The 27,721-nt window shown below is 31.6% G+C and overlaps 1 protein-coding gene across 2 annotated transcripts in view; it reads left to right on the top strand.

Moving 5' to 3' along the window:
* Positions 1 to 26,574, top strand: part of LOC130350004 (arf-GAP with coiled-coil, ANK repeat and PH domain-containing protein 1-like) — a 69,566-nt gene extending 42,992 nt beyond the window's left edge. For both annotated transcript variants that reach the window (XM_056554860.1, XM_056554859.1), the window contains exon 5: positions 25,847 to 26,574. In XM_056554860.1, the coding sequence (XP_056410835.1) occupies positions 25,847 to 25,953 (107 nt within the window). In that variant the 3' untranslated portion in view covers positions 25,954 to 26,574. The remainder of the gene's footprint in view (positions 1 to 25,846) is intronic.
* Positions 26,575 to 27,721: the final 1,147 nt, after the last annotated feature.

Genomic DNA, 27,721 nt, shown 5'->3' with positions numbered 1-27,721 from the left:
CAGATCCCTCCATCCTAATATATAAGATCACTCAATACTCACTGTATATAACATGATCAGATCCCTCCATACTAATATATAAGATCACTCAATACTCACTGTATATAACGTGATCAGATCCCTCCAGACTAATATATAACATCACCCAATACTAACTGTATATAACATGATCAGATCCCTCCATCCTAATATATAAGATTACTCAATACTCACTGTATATAACATGATCAGATCCCTCCATACTAATATATAAGATGACCCAATACTTACTGTATATAACATGATCAGATCCCTCCATACTAATATATAAGATCACTCAATACTAACTGTATATAACGTGATCAGATCCCTCCAGACTAATATATAAGATCACCCAATACTTACTGTATATAACATGATCAGATTCCTCCATACTAATATATAAGATCACCCAATACTCACTGTATATAACATGATCAGATCCCTCCATACTAATATATAAAATCACTCAATACTAACTGTATATAACGTGATCAGATCCCTCCAGACTAATATATAAGATCACCCAATACTTACTGTATATAACATGATCAGATTCCTCCATACTAATATATAAGATCACCCAATACTCACTGTATATAACATGATCAGATCCCTCCATACTAATATATAAGATTACTCAATACTCACTGTATATAACATGATCAGATCCCTCCATCCTAATATATAAGATCACTCAATACTCACTGTATATAACATGATCAGATCCCTCCATACTAATATATAAGATCACTCAATACTCACTGTATATAACGTGATCAGATCCCTCCAGACTAATATATAACATCACCCAATACTAACTGTATATAACATGATCAGATCCCTCCATCCTAATATATAAGATTACTCAATACTCACTGTATATAACATGATCAGATCCCTCCATACTAATATATAAGATCACCCAATACTTACTGTATATAACATGATCAGATCCCTCCATACTAATATATAAGATCACTCAATACTAACTGTATATAACGTGATCAGATCCCTCCAGACTAATATATAACATCACCCAATACTAACTGTATATAACATGATCAGATCCCTCCATACTAATATATAAGATCACCCAATACTCACTGTATATAACATGATCAGATCCTCCATACTAATATATAAGATCACCCAATACTCACTGTATATAACATGATCAGATCCCTCCATACGAATATATAAGATCACCCAATACTTACTGTATATAACATGATCAGATCCCTCCATAGTAATATATAGGATCACCCAATACTAACTGTATATAACATGATCAGATCCCTCCATACTAATATATAAGATCACTCAATACTCACTGTATATAACATGATCAGATCCCTCCATAGCAATATCTAAGATCACCCAATACTCACTGTATATAACATGATCAGATCCCTCCATCCTAATATATAAGATTACTCAATACTCACTGTATATAACATGATCAGATCCCTCCATACTAATATATAAGATCACCCAATACTCACTGTATATAACATGATCAGATCCCTCCATAGCAATATCTAAGATCACCCAATACTCACTGTATATAACGTGATCAGATCCCTCCAGATTAACTGTATATAACATGATCAGATCCCTCCATACTAATATATAAGATCACTCAATACTCACTGTATATAACATGATCAGATCCCTCCATACTAATATAAAAGATCACCCAATACTCACTGTATATAACATGATCAGATCCCTCCATACTAACTGTATATAACATGATCTGATCCCTCCAGAATAACTGTATATAACATGATCAGATCCCTCCATACTAATATATAAGATTACTCAATACTTGCTGTATATAACATGATCAGATCCCTCCATACTAATATATAAGATCACCCAATACTCACTGTATATAACATGATCAGATCCCTCCATACTAACTGTATATAACATGATCAGATCCCTCCATACTAATATATAAGATCACCCAATACTCACTGTATATAACATGATCAGATCCCTCCATACTAACTGTATATAACATGATCAGATCCCTCCATACTAATATATAAGATCACTCAATACTCACTGTATATAACATGATCAGATCCCTCCATACTAATATATAAGATCACTCAATACTTACTGTATATAACATGATCAGATCCCTCCATACGAATATATAAGATCACCCAATACTAACTGTATATAACATGATCAGATCCCTCCATACTAATATATAAGATCACTCAATACTTACTGTATATAACATGATCAGATCCCTCCATACGAATATATAAGATCACTCAATACTAACTGTATATAACATGATCAGATCCCTCCATACTAATATAAGATCACCTAATACTAACTGTATATAACATTATCAAATCCCTCCATACTAATATAAAAGATCACTCAATACTCACTGTATATAACATGATCAGATCCCTCCATACTAATATATAAGATCACCCAATACTTACTGTATATAACATGATCAGATCCCTCCATACTAATATATAAGATCACTCAATACTCACTGTATATAACATGATCAGATCCCTCCATACTAATATATAAGATCACTCAATACTCACTGTATATAACATGATCAGATCCCTCCATACTAATATATAAGATCACTCAATACTCACTGTATATAACATGATCAGATCCCTCCATACTAATATATAACATCACCTAATACTTACTGTATATAACATGATCAGATCCCTCCATACTAATATATAAGATCACTCAATACTCACTGTATATAACATGACCAGATCCCTCCATACTAATATATAAGATCACTCAATACTAACTGTATATAACATGACCAGATCCCTCCATACTAATATATAAGATCACTCAATACTCACTGTATATAACATGATCAGATCCCTACATACTAATATATAAGATCACTCAATACTCACTGTATATAACATGATTAGATCCCTCCATACTAATATATAAGATCACCCAATACTCACTGTATATAACATGATCAGATCCCTCCATACTAATATATAAGATCACCCAATACTCACTGTATATAACATGATCAGATCCCTCCATACTAATATATAAGATCACTCAATACTCACTGTATATAACATGATCAGATCCCTCCATACTAATATATGAGATCACTCAATACTCACTGTATATAACATGATCAGATCCCTCCATACTAATATATAAGATCACTCAATACTCACTGTATATAACATGATCAGATCCCTCCATACTAATATATAAGATCACCCAATACTCAATGTATATAACATGATCAGATCCCTCCCTACTAATATATAACATCACCCAATACTCACTGTATATAACATAATCAGATCCCTCCATACTAACTTATATAACATGATCAGATCCCTCCATACTAATATATAAGATCACTCAATACTCACTGTATATAACATGATCAGATCCCTCCATACTAATATAAAAGATCACTCAATACTTACTGTATATAACATGATCAGATCCCTCCATACTAACTGTATATAACATGATCTGATCCCTCCATACTAATATATAAGATCACTCTATACTCACTGTATATAACATGATTAGATCCCTCCATACGAATATATAAGATCACCCAATACTAACTGTATATAACATGATCAGATCCCTCCATACTAATATAAGATCACCCAATACTAACTGTATATAACATGATCAGATCCCTCCATACTAATATATAAGATCACCCAATACTCACTGTATATAACATGATCAGATCCCTCCATACAAATATATAAGATCACTCAATACTAACTGTATATAACATGATCAGATCCCTCCATACTAATATAAAAGATCACTCAATACTCACTGTATATAACATGATCAGATCCCTCCATACTAATATAGAAGATCACTCAATACTCACTGTATATAACATGATCAGATCCCTCCATACTAATATAAAAGATCACCCAATACTCACTGTATATAACATGATCAGATCCCTCCATACTAATATAAAAGATCACCCAATACTAACTGTATATAACATGATCAGATCCCTCCATACTAATATATAAGATCACCCAATACTAACCGTATATAACATGATCAGATCCCTCCATACTAATATATAAGATCACCCAATACTCACTGTATATAACATGATCAGATCCCTCCATACTAATATATAAGATCACCCAATACTCACTGTATATAACATCATCAGATCCCTCCATACTAATATATAAGATCACCCAATACTAACTGTATATAACATGATCAAATCCCTCCATACTAATATATAAGATCACCCAATACTCACTGTATATAATATGATCAGATCCCTCCATACTAATATATAAGATCACTCAATACTAACTGTATATAACATGATCAGATCCCTCCATACTAATATATAAGATCACCCAATACTTTCTGTATATAACATGATCAGATCCCTCCATACTAATATATAAGATCACTCAATACTAACTGTATATAACATGATCAGATCCCTCCATACTAATATATAAGATCACCCAATACTCACTGTATATAACATGATCAGATCCCTCCATACTAATATATAAGATCACCCAATACTAACTATATATAATATGATCAGATCCTCCATACTAATATATAAGATCACTCAATACTCACTGTATATAACATGATCAGATCCCTCCATACTAATATATAAGATCACCCAATACTAACTGTATATAACATGATCAGATCCCTCCATACTAATATATAAGATCACACAATACTAACTGTATATAACATGATCAGATCCCTCCATACTAATATATAAGATCACTCAATACTTACTGTATATAACATGATCAGATCCCTCCATACTAATATATAAGATCACTCAATACTCACTGTATATAACATGATCAGATCCCTCCATACTAATATATAACATCACCTAATACTTACTGTATATAACATGATCAGATCCCTCCATACTAATATATAAGATCACTCAATACTCACTGTATATAACATGACCAGATCCCTCCATACTAATATATAAGATCACTCAATACTAACTGTATATAACATGACCAGATCCCTCCATACTAATATATAAGATCACTCAATACTCACTGTATATAACATGATCAGATCCCTACATACTAATATATAAGATCACTCAATACTCACTGTATATAACATGATTAGATCCCTCCATACTAATATATAAGATCACTCAATACTCACTGTATATAACATGATCAGATCCCTCCATACTAATATATAAGATCACCCAATACTCACTGTATATAACATGATCAGATCCCTCCATACTAATATATAAGATCACCCAATACTCACTGTATATAACATGATCAGATCCCTCCATACTAATATAAAAGATCACTCAATACTCACTGTATATAACATGATCAGATCCCTCCATACTAATATATAAGATCACTCAATACTCACTGTATATAACATGATTAGATCCCTCCATACTAATATATAAGATCACCCAATACTCACTGTATATAACATGATCAGATCCCTCCCTACTAATATATAAGATCACTCAATACTCACTGTATATAACATGATCAGATCCCTCCATACTAACTTATATAACATGATCAGATCCCTCCATACTAATATATAAGATCACTCAATACTCACTGTATATAACATGATCAGATCCCTCCATACTAATATATAAGATCACTCAATACTCACTGTATATAACATGATCAGATCCCTCCATACTAATATAAAAGATCACTCAATACTTTCTGTATATAACATGATCAGATCCCTCCATACTAATATATAAGATCACTCTATACTCACTGTATATAACATGATCAGATCCCTCCATACTAATATATAAGATCACTCTATACTCACTGTATATAACATGATCAGATCCCTCCATACTAATATATAAGATCACTCTATACTCACTGTATATAACATGATCAGATCCCTCCATACTAATATATAAGATCACTCTATACTCACTGTATATAACATGATCAGATCCCTCCATACTCATATATAAGATCACTCTATACTCACTGTATATAACATGATCAGATCCCTCCATACTAATATATAAGATCACTCAATACTTACTGTATATAACATGATCAGATCCCTCCATAAGAATATATAAGATCACCCAATACTAACTGTATATAACATGATCAGATCCCTCCATACTAATATATAAGATCACCCAATACTTACTGTATATAACATGATCAGATCCCTCCATACTAATATATAAGATCACCCAATACTAACTGTATATAACATGATCAGATCCTCCATACTAATATATAAGATCACTCAATACTCACTGTATATAACATGATCAGATCCCTCCATACTAATATATAAGATCACCCAATACTAACTGTATATAACATGATCAGATCCTCCATACTAATATATAAGATCACTCAATACTCACTGTATATAACATGATCAGATCCCTCCATACTAATATATAAGATCACTCAATACTCACTGTATATAACATGATCAGATCCCTCCATACTAATATATAAAAGATCACCCAATACTCACTGTATATAACATGACCAGATCCCTCCATACTAATATATAAGATCACCCAATACTAACTGTATATAACATGATCAGATCCCTCCCTACTAATATAAGATCACCCAATACTCACTGTATATAACATGATCAGATCCCTCCCTACTAATATAAGATCACCCAATACTAACTGTATATAACATGATCAGATCCCTCAATACTAATATATAAGATCACCCAATACTAACTGTATATACCATGATCAGATCCCTCCATACTAATATAAGATCACCCAATACTCACTGTATATAACATAATCAGATCCCTCCATACTAATATATAAGATGACTCAATACTCACTGTATATAACATGATCAGATCCCTCCATACTAATATATAAGCTCACTCAATACTTACTGTATATAACATGATCAGATCCCTCCATACTAATATATAAGATCACTCAATACTCACTGTATATAACATGACCAGATCCCTCCATACTAATATATAAGATCACCCAATACTCACTGTATATAACATGATCAGATCCCTCCATACTAATATAAAAGATCACTCAATACTCACTGTATATAACATGATCAGATCCCTCCATACTAATATAGAAGATCACTCAATACTCACTGTATATAACATGATCAGATCCCTCCATACTAATATAAAAGATCACCCAATACTCACTGTATATAACATGATCAGATCCCTCCATACTAATATAAAAGATCACCCAATACTAACTGTATATAACATGATCAGATCCCTCCATACTAATATATAAGATCACCCAATACTAACTGTATATAACATGATCAGATCCCTCCCTACTAATATAAGATCAACCAATACTCACTGTATATAACATGATCAGATCCCTCCATACTAATATATAAAAGATCACCCAATACTCACTGTATATAACATGATCAGATCCCTCCATACTAATATATAAGATCACCCAATACTCACTGTATATAACATGATCAGATCCCTCCATACTAATATATAAGATCACTCAATACTAACTGTATATAACATGATCAGATCCCTCCATACTAATATATAAGATCACCCAATACTCACTGTATATAACATGATCAAATCCCTCCATACTAATATATAAGATCACTCAATACTCACTGTATATAACATGATCAGATCCCTCCATACTAATATATAAGATCACCCAATACTCACTGTATATAACATGATCAGATCCCTCCCTACTAATATATAAGATCACTCAATACTTACTGTATATAACATGATCAGATCCCTCCATACTAATATATAAGATCACCCAATACTCACTGTATATAACATGATCAGATCCCTCCATACTAATATAAAAGATCACTCAATACTCACTGTATATAACATGATCAGATCCCTCCATACTAATATAGAAGATCACTCAATACTCACTGTATATAACATGATCAGATCCCTCCATACTAATATAAAAGATCACCCAATACTCACTGTATATAACATGATCAGATCCCTCCATACTAATATAAAAGATCACCCAATACTAACTGTATATAACATGATCAGATCCCTCCATACTAATATATAAGATCACCCAATACTAACTGTATATAACATGATCAGATCCCTCCCTACTAATATAAGATCAACCAATACTCACTGTATATAACATGATCAGATCCCTCCATACTAATATATAAAAGATCACCCAATACTCACTGTATATAACATGATCAGATGCCTCCATACTAATATATAAGATCACCCAATACTCACTGTATATAACATGATCAGATCCCTCCATACTAATATATAAGATCACTCAATACTCACTGTATATAACATGATCAGATCCCTCCATACTAATATATAAGATCACCCAATACTCACTGTACATAACATGATCAGATCCCTCCATACTAATATATAAGATCACCCAATACTCACTGTACATAACATGATCAGATCCTTCCATTCTAATATATAAGATTACCCAATACTAACTGTATATAACATGATCAGATCCCTCCATACTAATATATAAGATCACTCAATACTCACTGTATATAACATGATCAGATCCCTCCATACTAATGTATAAGATCACTCAATACTAACTGTATATAACATGATCAGATCCCTCCCTACTAATATATAAGATCACTCAATACTAACTGTATATAACATGATCAGATCCCTCCATACTAATATATAAGATCACCCAATACTCACTGTATATAACATCATCAGATCCCTCCATACTAATATATAAGATCACCCAATACTCACTGTATATAACATGATCAGATCCCTCCATACTAATATATAAGATCACCCAATACTCACTGTATATAACATGATCAGATCCCTCCATACTAATATATAAGATCACTCAATACTTACTGTATATAACATGATCAGATCCCTCCAAACTAATATATAAGATCACTTAATACTCACTGTATATAACATGAGCAGATCCCTCCATACTAACTGTATATAACATGATCAGATCCCTCCATACTAATATATAAGATCACTCAATATTCACTGTATATAACATGATCAGATCCCTCCATCGATCCTGTACTATGAGCAGATCCCCAGATACTTCCGTCTATCCTGTACTATGAGCAGATCCCCAGATAGCTCCATTGATCCTGTACTATGAGCAGATCCCCAGATACCTCCATCGATCCTGTACTATGAGCAGATCACCAGATACCTCCATCGATCCTGTACTATGAGCAGATCCCCAGATACCTCCATCTATCCTGTACTATGAGCAGATCCCCAGATAGCTCCATTGATCCTGTACTATGAGCAGATCCCCAGATACCTCCATCGATCCTGTGCTATGAGCAGATCCCCAGATAGCTCCATTGATCCTGTACTATGAGCAGATCCCCAGATACCTCCATCGATCCTGTACTATGAGCAGATCCCCAGATACCTCCATCGATCCTGTACTATGAGCAGATCCCCAGATACCTCCATCGATCCTGTACTATGAGCAGATCCCCAGATACCTCCATCGATCCTGTACTATGAGCAGATCCCCAGATACCTAAATCGATCCTGTACTATAAGCAGATTCCCAGATACCTCCATTGATCCTGTACTATGAGCAGATCCCCAGATATCTCCCTCGATCCTGTCCTATGAGCAGATCCCCAGATACCTCCATCGATCCTGTACTATGAGCAGATCCCCAGATACCTCCATCGATCCTGTACTATGAGCAGATCCCCAGATACCTCCATCGATCCTGTACTATGGATCCCCAGAAACCTCCATCGATCCTGTACTATGAGCAGATCCCCAGATATCTCCATCGATCCTGTACTATGAGCAGATCCCCAGATACCTCCATCGATCCTGTACTATGAGCAGATCCCCAGATACCTCCATCGATCCTGTACTATGGATCCCCAGAAACCTCCATCGATCCTGTACTATGAGCAGATCCCCAGATATCTCCATCGATCCTGTACTATGAGCAGATCCCATGATACCTCCATCGATCCTGTACTATGAGCAGATCCCCAGATACCTCCATCGATCCTGTACTATGAGCAGATCCCCAGATACCTCCATCGATCCTGTACTATGAGCAGATCCCATCGCTCCTGTACTGTGAGCAGATCCCATCAATCCTGTTCCATGAGCAGATCCATCACTCCTGTACTATGAGCAGACCCAATCGCTCCTGAACTATGAGCAGATCCCATCGCTCCTGTGCTATGAGCAGATCCCATCGCTCCTGTACTATGAGCAGATCCCATCGCTCCTGTGCTATGAGCAGATCCCATCGCTCCTGTACTATGAGCAGATCACATCGCTCCTGCACTATGAGCAGATCCCATCGCTCCTGTACTACGAGTAGATCCCATCGCTCCTGAACTATGAGCAGATCCCATCGCTCCTGTGCTATGAGCAGATCCCATCGCTCCTGTACTATGAGCAGATCCCATCGCTCCTGTGCTATGAGCAGATCCCATCGCTCCTGTGCTATGAGCAGATCCCATCGCTCCTGTACTATGAGCAGATCCCATCACTTCTATACTATGAGCAGATCCCATCGCTCCTGTACTATGAGTAGATCCCATCGCTCCTATACTATGAGAAGATCCCCTTTAAAGGGAATCCCTAGTAGAGGGAATTTGTACCTGAGGGGCGTTTCCCCTGGGTACCCTATGGGAGATTGGGTTGTGATCCATACAAGTATCACATGGTCAGATCCCTCAGTACAGATCTAACATGATTATATCTCTAGCAGATCTCCATACTATTGTCACATAATTATTACTTCATAATTACTCCTCATTATTACTACTTTATTACTCCTCACTACTGCCACATAATTATTATTTCATAATTATTACTCCTCACTATAACTACATGATTATTACTCCTCACTATTACTACATAATTATTACTCCTCACTATTACTACATGATTATTACTCCTCACTATAACTGCATTATTATTACTCCTCACTATTACTACATGATTATTACTCCTCACTATTACTACATGCTTATTACTCCTCACTATAACTACATTATTATTACTCCTCACTATAACTACATTATTATTACTCCTCACTATTACTACATGATTATTACTCCTCACTATTACTACATGATTATTACTCCTCACTATTACTACATGCTTATTACTCCTCACTATAACTACATTATTATTACTCCTCACTATAACTACATTATTATTACTCCTCACTATAACTACATGATTATTACTCCTCACTATAACTACATGATTATTACTCCTCACTATTACTACATGATTATTACTCCTCACTATAACTACATGATTATTACTCCTCACTATTACTACATGATTATTACTCCTCACTATTACTACATGCTTATTACTACTCACTATAACTACATTATTATAACTCCTCACTATAACTACATTATTATTACTCCTCACTATAACTACATTATTATTACTCCTCACTATAACTACATTATTATTACTCCTCACTATAACTACATGATTATTACTCCTCACTATAACTACATGATTATTACTCCTCACTATTACTACATGATTATTACTCCTCACTATAACTACATTATTATTACTCCTCACTATAACTACATGATTATTACTCCTCACTATTACTACATGATTATTACTCCTCACTATTACTACATGATTATTACTCCTCACTATAACTACATGATTATTACTCCTCACTATTACTACATGATTATTACTCCTCACTATTACTACATGATCATTACTCCTCACTATAACTACATTATTATTACTCCTCACTATAACTACATTATTATTACTCCTCACTGTTACTACATTATTATTACTACTCACTATTACTACATGATTATTACTCCTCACTATTACTACATGATTATTACTCCTCACTATTACTACATGATTATTACTCCTCACTATAACTACATTATTATTACTCCTCACTATAACTACATTATTATTACTACTCACTATTACTACATGATTATTACTCCTCACTATTACTACATGATTATTACTCCTCACTATTACTACATGATTATTACTCCTCACTATAACTACATGATTATTACTCCTCACTATTACTACATGATTATTACTCCTCACTATAACTACATTATTATTACTCCTCACTATTACTACATGATTATTACTCCTCACTATTACTACATGATTATTACTCCTCACTATTACTACATTATTATTACTCCTCACTATTACTACATGATCATTACTCCTCACTATAACTACATTATTATTACTCCTCACTATTACTACATGATTATTACTCCTCACTATTACTACATGATTATTACTCCTCACTATAACTACATTATTATTACTCCTCACTATTACTACATGATCATTACTCCTCACTATAACTACATTATTATTACTCCTCACTATAACTACATGATTATTACTCCTCACTATAACTGCATTATTACCACTCCTCACTATTACTACATGATTATTACTCCTCACTATTACTACATGATTATTACTCCTCACTATAACTACATGATTATTACTCCTCACTATAACTACAATATTATTACTCCTCACTATAACTACATGATTATTACTCCTCACTGTAACTACATGATTATTACTCCTCACTATTACTACATGATTATTAGTCCTCACTATTACTACATGATTATTACTCCTCACTATAACTACATGATTATTACTCCTCACTATAACTGCATTATTACCACTCCTCACTATTACTACATGATTATTACTCCTCACTATAACTGCATTATTACCACTCCTCACTATTACTACATGATTATTACTCCTCACTATAACTACATTATTATTACTCCTCACTATAACTACATGATTATTACTCCTCACTGTAACTACATGATTATTACTCCTCACTATTACTACATGATTATTAGTCCTCACTATTACTACATGATTATTACTCTTCACTATAACTACATGATTATTACTCCTCACTATAACTGCATTATTACCACTCCTCACTATTACTACATGATTATTACTCCTCACTATAACTGCATTATTACCACTCCTCACTATTACTACATGATTATTACTCCTCACTATAACTACATTATAATTACTCCTCACTATTACTACATGATTATAACTCCTCACTATTACTATATGATTATTACTCCTCACTATAACTACATGATTATTACTCCTCACTATTACTACATGATTATTACTCCTCACTATTACTACATTATTATTACTCCTCACTATAACTACATTATTATTTCTCCTCACTATTACTCCATGATTATTACTCCTCACTATTACTACATGATTATTACTCCTCACTATAACTACATTATTATTACTCCTCACTATTACTACATAATTATTACTCCTCACTATAACTACATTATTATTACTCCTCACTATTACTACATGATTATTACTCCTCACTATAACTACATTATTATTACTCCTCACTATTACTACATGATTATTACTCCTCACTATAACTACATTATTATTACTCCTCACTATAACTACATTATTATTACTCCTCACTATTACTACATGATTATTACTCCTCACTATTACTACATGATTATTACTCCTCACTATAACTACATGATTATTACTCCTCACTATAACTACATTATTACCACTCCTTACTATAACTACATTATTATTATTCCTCACTATAACTACATTATTATTACTCCTCGCTATAACTACATTATTATGACTCCTCACTATAACTACATTATTATGACTCCTCCCTATAACTACATTATTATTACTCCTCACTATTACTACATTATTATTACTCCTCACTATAACTACATTATTATTACTCCTCACTATAACTACATTATTATTACTCCTCACTATAACTACATTATTATGACTCCTCACTATAACTACATTATTATTACTCCTCACTATTACTACATTATTATTACTCCTCACTATAACTACATTATTATTACTCCTCACTATAACTACATTATTATGACTCCTCACTATAACTACATTATTATTACTCCTCACTATTACTACATTATTATTACTCCTCACTATAACTACATTATTATTACTCCTCACTATAACTACATTATTATTTCTCCTCACTATTACTACATTATTACTCCTCACTATAACTGCATTATTATTACCCCTCACTATAACTACATTATTATTAGTCTTCACTATAATTAGATTATTATTACTACTCCTCACTATAATTAGATTATTATTACTACTCCTCACTATAATTACATTATTATTACTACTCCTCACTATAACTACATTATTATTACTCCTCACTATTACTACATTATTATTACTCCTCACTATTACTACAATATTATTACGCCTCAATATTACCACAATATTATTACTCCTCACTAGTACTACATTATTATTACTCCTCACTATAACTACATTATTATTTCTCCTCACTATTACTACATTATTATTACTCCTTACTATAACTACATTATCATTACTCCTCACTATAACTACATTATTATTAGTCTTCACTATAATTAGATTATTATTACTACTCCTCACTATAATTAGATTATTATTACTACTCCTCACTATAATTACATTATTATTACTACTCCTCACTATAACTACATTATTATTACTCCTCACTATTACTACATTATTATTACTCCTCACTATTACTACAATATTATTACGCCTCAATATTACCACAATATTATTACTCCTCACTATTACTACATTATTATTACTCCTCACTATAACTACATTATTATTTCTCCTCACTATTACTACATTATTATTACTCCTTACTATAACTACATTATTATTACTCCTCACTATTACTTCATTATTATTACTCCTCACTACAACTACATTATTATTTCTCCTCACTATTAATACATTATTATTACTCTTCACTATAACTACAATATTATTACTTCTCACTATAATTACATTATTATTACTACTCCTCACTATAATTACATTATTATTACTCCTCACTATAACTACATTATTATTACTCCTTACTATTACTACATTATTACTACTCCTCACTATAACTACATTATTATTACCCCTCACTATAACTACATTATTATTACTCCTCACTATTACTACATTATTATTACTCCTCACTACAACTACATTATTATTTCTCCTCACTATTACTACATTATAATTACTCCTCACTATAACTGCATTATTATTACTCTTCACTATAACTACAATATTATTACTTCTTACTGTAACTACATTATTATTAATCCTCACTATAACTAAATTATTATTACTCCTCACTATTACTGCATTATTATTACTCCTCATTATACCTGCATTATTATTACTCCTCACTATAACTGCATTATTATTACTCCTCACTATAACTACATTATTATTACTCCTCACTATAACTAAATTATATTTACTCCTCACTATAACTACATTATTACTACTCCTAACTATTACTACATAATTACTACTCCTCACTATAACTACATTATTATGACTCCTCACTATAACTACATTATTATGACTCCTCACTATAACTACATTATTATTACTCCTCACTATTACTACATTATTATTACTCCTCACTATAACTACATTATTATTACTCCTCACTATAACTACATTATTATTACTCCTCACTATAACTACAATACTATTATTCATCACTATTACTACATTATTACCACTCCTTACCATAACTACATTATTTTTACTCCTCACTATAACTACATTATTATTACTCCTCACTATAACTACATTATTATTACTCCTCACTATTACTACATTATTATTACTCCTCACTATAACTACATTATTATTACTATAACTACATTATTATGACTCCTCACTATTACTACATTATTATTACTCCTCACTGTAACTACATTATTATTTCTCCTCACTATAACTGCATTAGTATTACCCCTCACTATAACTTCATTATTATTACTCCTCACTATAACTACATTATTATTACTCCTCACTATACCTGCATTAGTATTACCCCTCACTATAACTGCATTATTGTTACTCCTCACTATAACTACATTATTATTACTCCTCACTATAACTACAATACTATTATTCATCACTATTACTACATTATTACCACTCCTTACTATAACTACATTATTATTACTCCTCACTATTACTGCATTATTATTATTCCTCACTATACCTGCATTATTATTACTCCTCAATATAACTACATTATTATTACTCCTCACTAGAACTACATTATTATGACTCCTCACTATTACTACATTATTATTACTCCTCACTGTAACTACATTATTATTTCTCCTCACTATAACTACATTATTATTACTCCTCACTATACCTGCATTATTATTACTCCTCACTATAACTACATTAGTATTACCCCTCACTATAACTTCATTATTATTACTCCTCACTATAACTTCATTATTATTACTCCTCACTATAACTACATTATTATTACTCCTCACTATAACTACATTATTATGACTCCTCACTATAACTACATTATTATGACTCCTCACTATAACTACATTATTATTACTCCTCACTATTACTACATTATTATTACTCCTCACTATAACTACATTATTATTACTCCTCACTATAACTACATTATTATTACTCCTCACTATAACTACAATACTATTATTCATCACTATTACTACATTATTACCACTCCTTACTATAACTACATTATTTTTACTCCTCACTATTACTGCATTATTATTACTCCTCACTATACCTGCATTATTATTACTCCTCACTATAACTACATTATTATTACTCCTCACTATAACTTCATTATTATTACTCCTCACTATAACTACATTATTATTACTCCTCACTATACCTGCATTAGTATTACCCCTCACTATAACTGCATTATTATTACTCCTCACTATAACTACATTATTATTACTCCTCACTATAACTACAATACTATTATTCATGACTATTACTACATTATTACCACTCCTTACTATAACTACATTATTATTACTCCTCACTATTACTGCATTATTATTATTCCTCACTCTACCTGCATTATTATTACTCCTCACTATAACTGCATTATTATTACTCCTCACTATAATTACATTATTATGACTCCTCAATATTACTACATTATTATTACTCCTCACTGTAACTACATTATTATTTCTCCTCACTATAACTGCATTAGTATTACCCCTCACTATAACATCATTATTATTACTCCTCACTATTACTACATTATTATTACTCCTCACTATAACTACATTATTATTACTCCTCACTATAACTACATTATTATTACTCCTCACTATAACTATATTATTATTACTCCTCACTATAACTACATTATTATTACTCCTCACTATAACTACAATACTATTATTCATCACTATTACTACATTATTACCACTCCTTACTATAACTACATTATTATTACTCCTCACTATTACTGCATTATTATTATTCCTCACTATACCTGCATTATTATTACTCCTCACTATAACTGCATTATTATTACTCCTCACTATAACTACATTATTATGACTCCTCACTATTACTACATTATTATTACTCCTCACTGTAACTACATTATTATTTCTCCTCACTATAACTGCATTAGTATTACCCCTCACTATAACATCATTATTATTACTCCTCACTATTACTACATTATTATTACTCCTCACTATAACTACATTATTATTACTCCTCACTATAACTACATTATTATTACTCCTCACTATAACTATATTATTATGACTCCTCACTATAACTACATTATTATTACTCCTCACTATTACTACATTATTATTACTCCTCACTATAACTACATTATTATTACTCCTCACTATAACTACATTATTATGACTCCTCACTATAACTACATTATTATGACTCCTCACTATAACTACATTATTATTACTCCTCACTATTACTACATTATTATTATTACTCCTCACTATAACTACATTATTATTTCTCCTCACTATTACTACATTATTACTCCTCACTATAACTGCATTATTATTACCCCTCACTATAACTGCATTATTATTACTTTTCACTATAACTACATTATTATTACTCCTCACTATAACTACATTATTATTTCTCCTCACTATTACTACATTATTATTACTCCTTACTATAACTACATTATTATTACTCCTCACTATAATTAGATTATTATTACTACTCCTCACTATAATTACATTATTATTACTCCTCAATATTACCACAATATTATTACTCCTCACTTTTACTACATTATTATTACTCCTCACTATGACTACATTATTATTTCTCCTCACTATTACTACATTATTATTACTCCTCACTGTAACTACATTATTATTACTCCTCACTATTACTTCATTATTATTACTCCTCACTACAACTACATTATTATTTCTCCTCACTATTACTACATTATTATTACTCTTCACTATAACTACAATATTATTACTTCTCACTATAATTACATTATTATTACTCCTCACTATAAGTACATTATTATTACTCCTCACTATAATTACATTATTATTACTACTCCTCACTATAATTACATGATTATTACTCCTCACTATTACTACAGTATTATTACTCCTCACTATAACTATATTATTACTCCTCACTATAACTACATTATTACTCCTCACTATAACTACATTATTATTACTCCTCACTATAACTACATTATTATTACTCCTCACTATAACTACATTATTATTACTCCTCACTATAACTACAATACTATTATTCATCACTATTACTACATTATTACCACTCCTTACTATAACTACATTATTTTTACTCCTCACTATTACTGCATTATTATTACTCCTCACTATACCTGCATTATTATTACTCCTCACTATAACTACATTATTATTACTCCTCACTATAACTACATGATCATTACTCCTCACTATAACTACATTATTATTACTCCTCACTTTAACTACATTATTATTACTCCTCACTATAACTTCATTATTATTACTCCTCACTATAACTACATTATTATTACTCCTCACTATAACTTCATTATTATTACTCCTCACTATAACTACATTATTATTACTCCTCACTATACCTGCATTAGTATTACCCCTCACTATAACTGCATTATTATTACTCCTCACTATAACTACATTATTATTACTCCTCACTATAACTACAATACTATTATTCATCACTATTACTACATTATTACCACTCCTTACTATAACTACATTATTATTACTCCTCACTATTACTGCATTATTATTATTCCTCACTCTACCTGCATTATTATTACTCCTCACTATAACTGCATTATTATTACTCCTCACTATAACTACATTATTATGACTCCTCACTATTACTACATTATTATTACTCCTCACTGTAACTACATTATTATTTCTCCTCACTATAACTGCATTAGTATTACCCCTCACTATAACATCATTATTATTACTCCTCACTATTACTACATTATTATTACTCCTCACTATAACTACATTATTATTACTCCTCACTATAACTACATTATTATTACTCCTCACTATAACTATATTATTATTACTCCTCACTATAACTACATTATTATTACTCCTAACTATAACTACAATACTATTATTCATCACTATTACTACATTATTACCACTCCTTACTATAACTACATTATTATTACTCCTCACTATTACTGCATTATTATTATTCCTCACTATACCTGCATTATTATTACTCCTCACTATAACTGCATTATTATTACTCCTCACTATAACTACATTATTATGACTCCTCACTATTACTACATTATTATTACTCCTCACTGTAACTACATTATTATTTCTCCTCACTATAACTGCATTAGTATTACCCCTCACTATAACATCATTATTATTACTCCTCACTATTACTACATTATTATTACTCCTCACTATAACTACATTATTATTACTCCTCACTATAACTACATTATTATTACTCCTCACTATAACTATATTTTTATGACTCCTCACTATAACTACATTATTATTACTCCTCACTATTACTACATTATTATTACTCCTCACTATAACTACATTATTATTACTCCTCACTATAACTACATTATTATGACTCCTCACTATAACTACATTATTATTACTCCTCACTATTACTACATTATTATTACTCCTCACTATAACTACATTATTATTACTCCTCACTATAACTACATTATTATTTCTCCTCACTATTACTACATTATTACTCCTCACTATAACTGCATTATTATTACCCCTCACTATAACTGCATTATTATTACTTTTCACTATAACTACATTATTATTACTCCTCACTATAACTACATTATTATTTCTCCTCACTATTACTACATTATTATTACTCCTTACTATAACTACATTATCATTACTCCTCACTATAATTAGATTATTATTACTACTCCTCACTATAACTACATTATTATTACTCCTCACTATAACTACATTATTATTACTCCTCACTATAACTACATTATTATGACTCCTCACTATAACTACATTATTATTACTTCTCACTATTACTACATTATTATTACTCCTCACTATAACTACATTATTATTACTCCTCACTATAACTACATTATTATTTCTCCTCACTATTACTACATTATTACTCCTCACTATAACTGCATTATTATTACCCCTCACTATAACTGCATTATTATTACTTTTCACTATAACTACATTATTATTACTCCTCACTATAACTACATTATTATTTCTCCTCACTATTACTACATTATTATTACTCCTTACTATAACTACATTATTATTACTCCTCACTATAATTAGATTATTATTACTACTCCTCACTATAATTACATTATTATTACTCCTCAATATTACCACAATATTATTACTCCTCACTATTACTACATTATTATTACTCCTCACTATGACTACATTATTATTTCTCCTCACTATTACTACATTATTATTACTCCTCACTATAACTACATTATTATTACTCCTCACTATTACTTCATTATTATTACTCCTCACTACAACTACATTATTATTTCTCCTCACTATTACTACATTATTATTACTCTTCACTATAACTACAATATTATTACTTCTCACTATAATTACATTATTATTACTCCTCACTATAATTACATTATTATTACTCCTCACTATAATTGCATTATTATTACTACTCCTCACTATAATTACATGATTATTACTCCTCACTATTACTACAGTATTATTACTCCTCACTATAACTATATTATTACTCCTCACTATAACTACATTATTACTCCTCACTATAACTACATTATTATTACTCCTCACTATAACTACATGATTATTACTCCTCACTATAACTACATTATTATTACTCCTCACTGTTACTACATTATTATTACTCCTCACTATTACTACATTATTACTCCTCACTATTACTACAATATTATTACTTCTCACTATAACTACATTATTATTACTCCTCACTATAACTACATTATTATTACTCCTCACTATAACTACATTATTATTACTCCTCACTATTACTGCATTATTATTACTCCTCACTGTAACTACATTATTATTACTCCTCACTATAACTGCATTATTATTACTCCTCACTATAACTACATTAGTATTACTCCTCACTATAACTACATTATAATTACTCCTCACTATAACTACATTATTATTACTCCTCACTATAACTGCATTATTATTGCTCCTCACTATTACTACATGATCATTACTCCTCACTATAACTACATTATTATTACTCCTCACTATAACTACATTATTATTACTCCTCACAATAACTACATTATTATTACTCCTCACCATAACTACATTATTATTACTCCTCACTATTACTGCATTATTATTACTCCTCACTATACCTGCATTATTATTACTCCTCACTATAACTGCATTATTATTATTCCTCACTATAACTACAATATTATTACTCCTCACTATAACTACATTATTATTTCTCCTCATTATAACTACATTATTATTACTCCTCACTATAACTACAATATTATTACTCCTCACTATAACTACATTATTATTACTCCTCACTATAACCACATTATTATTACTCCTCACTATAACTACATTATTATTACTCCTCACTATTACTGCATTATTATTACTCCTCACTATGACTACATTATTATTACTCCTCACTATTACTACATTAATATTACTCCTCACTCTACCTGCATTATTATTACTCCTCACTATAACTACATTATTATTACTCCTCACTATAACTACATGATCATTACTCCTCACTATAACTACATTATTATTACTCCTCACTATAACTGCATTATTATTACTCCTCACTATAACTACATTATTATTACTCCTCACTATAACTACATTATTATGACTCCTCGCTATAAGTACATTATTATGACTCCTCACTATAACTACAATACTATTATTGCTCACTATTACTACATTATTACCACTCCTCACTATAACTACATTATTATTACTCCTCACTATAACTACATTATTATGACTCCTTACTATAACTACATTATTATTACTCCTCACTATAACTACATTATTATTACTCCTCACTATAACTACATGATCATTACTCCTCACTAAAACTACATTATTATTACTCCTCACTATAACCACATTATTATTACTCCTCACTATAACTACATTATTATTACTCCTCACTATTTCTGCATTATTATTACTCCTCACTATACCTGCATTATTATTTCTCCTCACTATGACTACATTATTTTTACTCCTCACTATTACTACATTAATATTACTCCTCACTATAACTACATTATTATTACTCCTCCCTATAACTACATTATTATTACTCCTCACTATAACTACATGATCATTACTCCTCACTATAACTACATTATTATTACTCCTCACTATAACTGCATTATTATTACTCCTCACTATAACTACATTATTATTACTCCTCACTATAACTACATTATTATGACTCCTCACTATAACTACAATACTATTATTGCTCACTATTACTACATTATTACCACTCCTCACTATAACTACATTATTATTACTCCTCACTATAACTACATTATTATGACTCCTTACTATAACTACATTATTATTACTCCTCACTATAACTACATTATTACCACTCCTCACTATAACTACATTATTATTACTCCTCACTATAACTACATTATTATTACTCCTCACTATAACTACATTATTATTACTCCTCACTATAACTACATGATCATTACTCCTCACTATAACTACATTATTATTACTCCTTACTATAACTACATTATTATGACTCCTCGCTATAAGTAGATTATTATGACTCCTCACTATAACTACATTATTATTACTCCTCACTATTACTACATTATTATTACTCCTCACTATTACTACATTATTATTACTCCTCACTATAACTACATTATTATTACTCCTCACTATAATTACATAATTATTACTACTCCTCACTATAATTACATTATTATTATTACTCCTTACTATAACTACATTATTATTACTACTCCTCACTATTACTACATTATTATTACTCCTCACTATTACTACATTATTATTACTCCTCACTATTACTACATTATTATTTCTCCTCACTATTACTACATTATTATTACTCCTCACTATAACTACATTATTATTACTCCTCACTATAACTACATTATAATTACTCCTCACTATAATTACATAATTATTACTACTCCTCACTATAATTACATTATTATTATTACTCCTCACTATAACTACATTATTATTACTACTCACTATTACTACATTATTATTACTCCTCACTATAACTACATTATTATTACTCCTCACTATAACTACATTATTATTTCTCCTCACTATTACTACATTATTATGACTCCTCACTATAACTACATTATTATTACTCCTCACTATAACTACATTATAATTACTACTCACTATTACTACATTATTATTACTCCTCACTATAACTACATTATTATTACTCCTCACTATTATTACATAATTATTACTACTCCTCACTATAATTACATTATTATTATTACTCCTCACTATAACTACATTATTATTACTACTCCTCACTATTACTACATTATTATTACTCCTCACTATTACTACATTATTATTACTCCTCACTATTACTACATTATTACTCCTCACTATAACTACATTATTTTTACTCCTAACTATTACTACATTATTATTACTCCTAACTCTTACTACATTATTATTACTCCTCACTATTACTACATTATTATTACTCCTCACTTTAACAACATTATTATTACTCCTCACTATTACTACATTATTACTCCTCACTATAACTACATTATTATCACTCCTAACTATTGCTACATAATTATTACTCCTCATTATAACTACATTATTATTACTCCTCACTAATACTACATTATTATTACTCCTCACTATCACTACAATATTATTACGCCTCACTATTACCACAATATTATTACTCCTCACTATAACTACATTATTATTACTCCTCACTATTACTACATTATTATTACTCCTCACTATTACTACATTATTATTACTCATCACTATTACTACTTTATTATTACTCCTCACTATAACTACATTATTATTACTCCTCACTATTACTACATTATTATTACTCCTCACTATAACTACATTATTATTACTCCTCACTATAACTGCATTATTATTACTCCTCACTATTACTACATGATCATTACTCCTCACTAAAACTACATTATTATTACTCCTCACTATAACTACATGATTATTACTCCTCACTATAACTGCATTATTATTACTCCTCACTATAACTACATGATTATTACTCCTCACTATAACTGCATTATTACCACTCCTCACTATAACTACATTATTATTACTCCTCACTATAACTGCATTATTATTACTCCTCACGATTACTACATTATTACTCCTCACTATAACTACATTATTATCACTCCTAACTATTGCTACATAATTATTACTCCTCATTATAACTACATTATTATTACTCCTCACTAATACTACATTATTATTACTCCTCACTATTACTACAATATTATTACGCCTCACTATTACCACAATATTATTACTCCTCACTATAACTACATTATTATTACTCCTCACTATTACTTCATTATTATTACTCCTCACTATTACTACATTATTATTACTCCTCACTATTACTACTTTATTATTACTCCTCACTATAACTACATTATTATTACTCCTCACTATTACTACATTATTATTACTCCTCACTATAACTACATTATTATTACTCCTCACTATAACTGCATTATTATTACTCCTCACTATTACTACATGATCATTACTCCTCACTAAAACTACATTATTATTACTCCTCACTATAACTACATGATTATTACTCCTCACTATAACTGCATTATTATTACTCCTCACTATAACTACATGATTATTACTCCTCACTATAACTGCATTATTACCACTCCTCACTATAACTACATTATTATTACTCCTCACTATAACTGCATTATTATTACTCCTCACGATTACTACATTATTACTCCTCACTATTACTACATCATTATTACTTCTCGCTGTTACTACATGATTATTACTCCTCACTATAACTACATTATTATTACTCCTCACTATAACTACATTATTATTACTCCTCACTATAACTACATTTATAATACTCCTCACTATTACTACATTATTATTATTACTCCTCTCCTTCTCCTCCTTTTCCCACACAGGGGATGAGACCTATCAGGATATATTTCGGGACTTCTCTTTGATGGCTTCTGATGCTCCAGAGAAGTTATCCCGGAGAAGCTGTGACCCCCGGCTGAGTACTCTCTGACAGAGTGAAGGAAGCACCAGAGACTTTACTAAGAAATAGACATTTTATTGAGGCCATCATAGATCCGCAGTGGAGGAGATCTGCAGCGAGATGACGGGGGCCGAGCGCTGATAGTCCAGCAGTTCTCCCAATGTGTCAGCCTTGGCCTCCTGAGGTTTCCTCCTGTCCTCACCAGTGAGGACCTTCACCCTTTCTTCTAGTGGAGACCAATGATAACAAGATGGCACCTCCAGCCCTGTCCTATAGTCTAATACCACAGGAGTATCTGGCAAAGGCTGCTCTACCCTGCACTCACAGCAGCCATTATCCAGAGTCCCGCCATGTCTGGCTGCTGTTGGTGGTCCACCATTAAGAGACTCCCTTGGTGTCCTGAATTCTAAGCGGACAGTCCTTCTCTTGCAACAGATTCCAGGTAATGTGAGGATGATGAGGGCTCCAAGAAGAAAGAAGGAGCCGGAGATGAGAAAAGACAAGGAGAAGTCTCCGGTCAGATCACGGAGCCAACCTGCAAAGAAAAAGCAAACAATCTGCATCATACAGTGTATATGGGGGCAGCCGTGATCATCTGAGGACCCAGTATATCCTGAACCCAAGAACTAACAATCTGCGTCATACGGTATATATGGGGGCGGACGTGACCATCAGAGGACCCAGCATATCCTGAACCCAAGAACTAACAATCTGCGTCATACGGTATATATGGGGGCGGACGTGACCGGTCAGAGGACCCAGTATATCCTGAACCCAAGAACTAACAATCTGCGTCATACGGTATATATGGGGGCGGACGTGATCATCTGAGGACCCAGTATATCCTGAACCCAAGAACTAACAATCTGCGTCATACGGTATATATGGGGGCAGCCGTGATCATCTGAGGACCCAGTATATCCTGAACCCAAGAACTAACAATCTGCGTCATACGGTATTTATGGGGCGGACGTGACCGGTCAGAGGACCCAGCATATCCTGAACCCAAGAACTAACAATCTGCGTCATACGGTATATATGGGGGCAGCCGTGACCGGTCAGAGGACCCAGCATATCCTGAACCCAAGAACTAACAATCTGCGTCATACGGTATACAGTGGCGTTGCTAGGGTTGGTGTCACCCGGTGCGGTAGAAAATGGTGTCACCCCCATACCTACCCCCTCCCCCCAGTAAGTTTTTAGCCTGTTGTGACAGACACCACTGTTGTAGCGCATTGTGAGAAATTCCAGTATAATAATCAGATATACCAGTTGCCACAGAATAGGAAAGTGTTAAAGAAGTTTTCACCATTGAAATATACAGCTCCCAGAATTACTTAAAGGGGTACTCCACTGGAAAACATTTACTTTTATATCAACTGGTGCCAGAAAGTTAAACAGATTTTTAAATTACTTCTATTTAAAATCTTAATACTTACAGTACTTATAAGCTGGTGTATGCTCCACAGGAAGTTGTGTAGTTCTTTCCAGTCTGACCACAGTGCTATTTGCTGACACCTCTGTCCATGTCAGGAACTGTCCAGAGCAGGATAGGTTTGCTATGGGGATTTGCTCCTACTATGGACATTTCTTGACATGGACAGAGGTGTCAGCACAGAGCACTGTGGTCAGACAGAAAATAAATTAAAAAAGAAAATAACTTCCTGTGAATCGCTTATACAGCTGCTAATACGTACTGGAAGGATTAAGATTTTTAAATAGAAGTAATTTACAAATCTGTTTAACTTTGTAGCACCAGCTGATTAAAAATTTTTTTTTCCAGTAGAGTACCCCTTTG

Source organism: Hyla sarda, unplaced genomic scaffold (assembly GCF_029499605.1).
Source record: "Hyla sarda isolate aHylSar1 unplaced genomic scaffold, aHylSar1.hap1 scaffold_930, whole genome shotgun sequence".
NCBI lineage: Eukaryota > Metazoa > Chordata > Amphibia > Anura > Hylidae > Hyla > Hyla sarda.
This window is presented reverse-complemented; position numbering and strand designations above follow the sequence as displayed.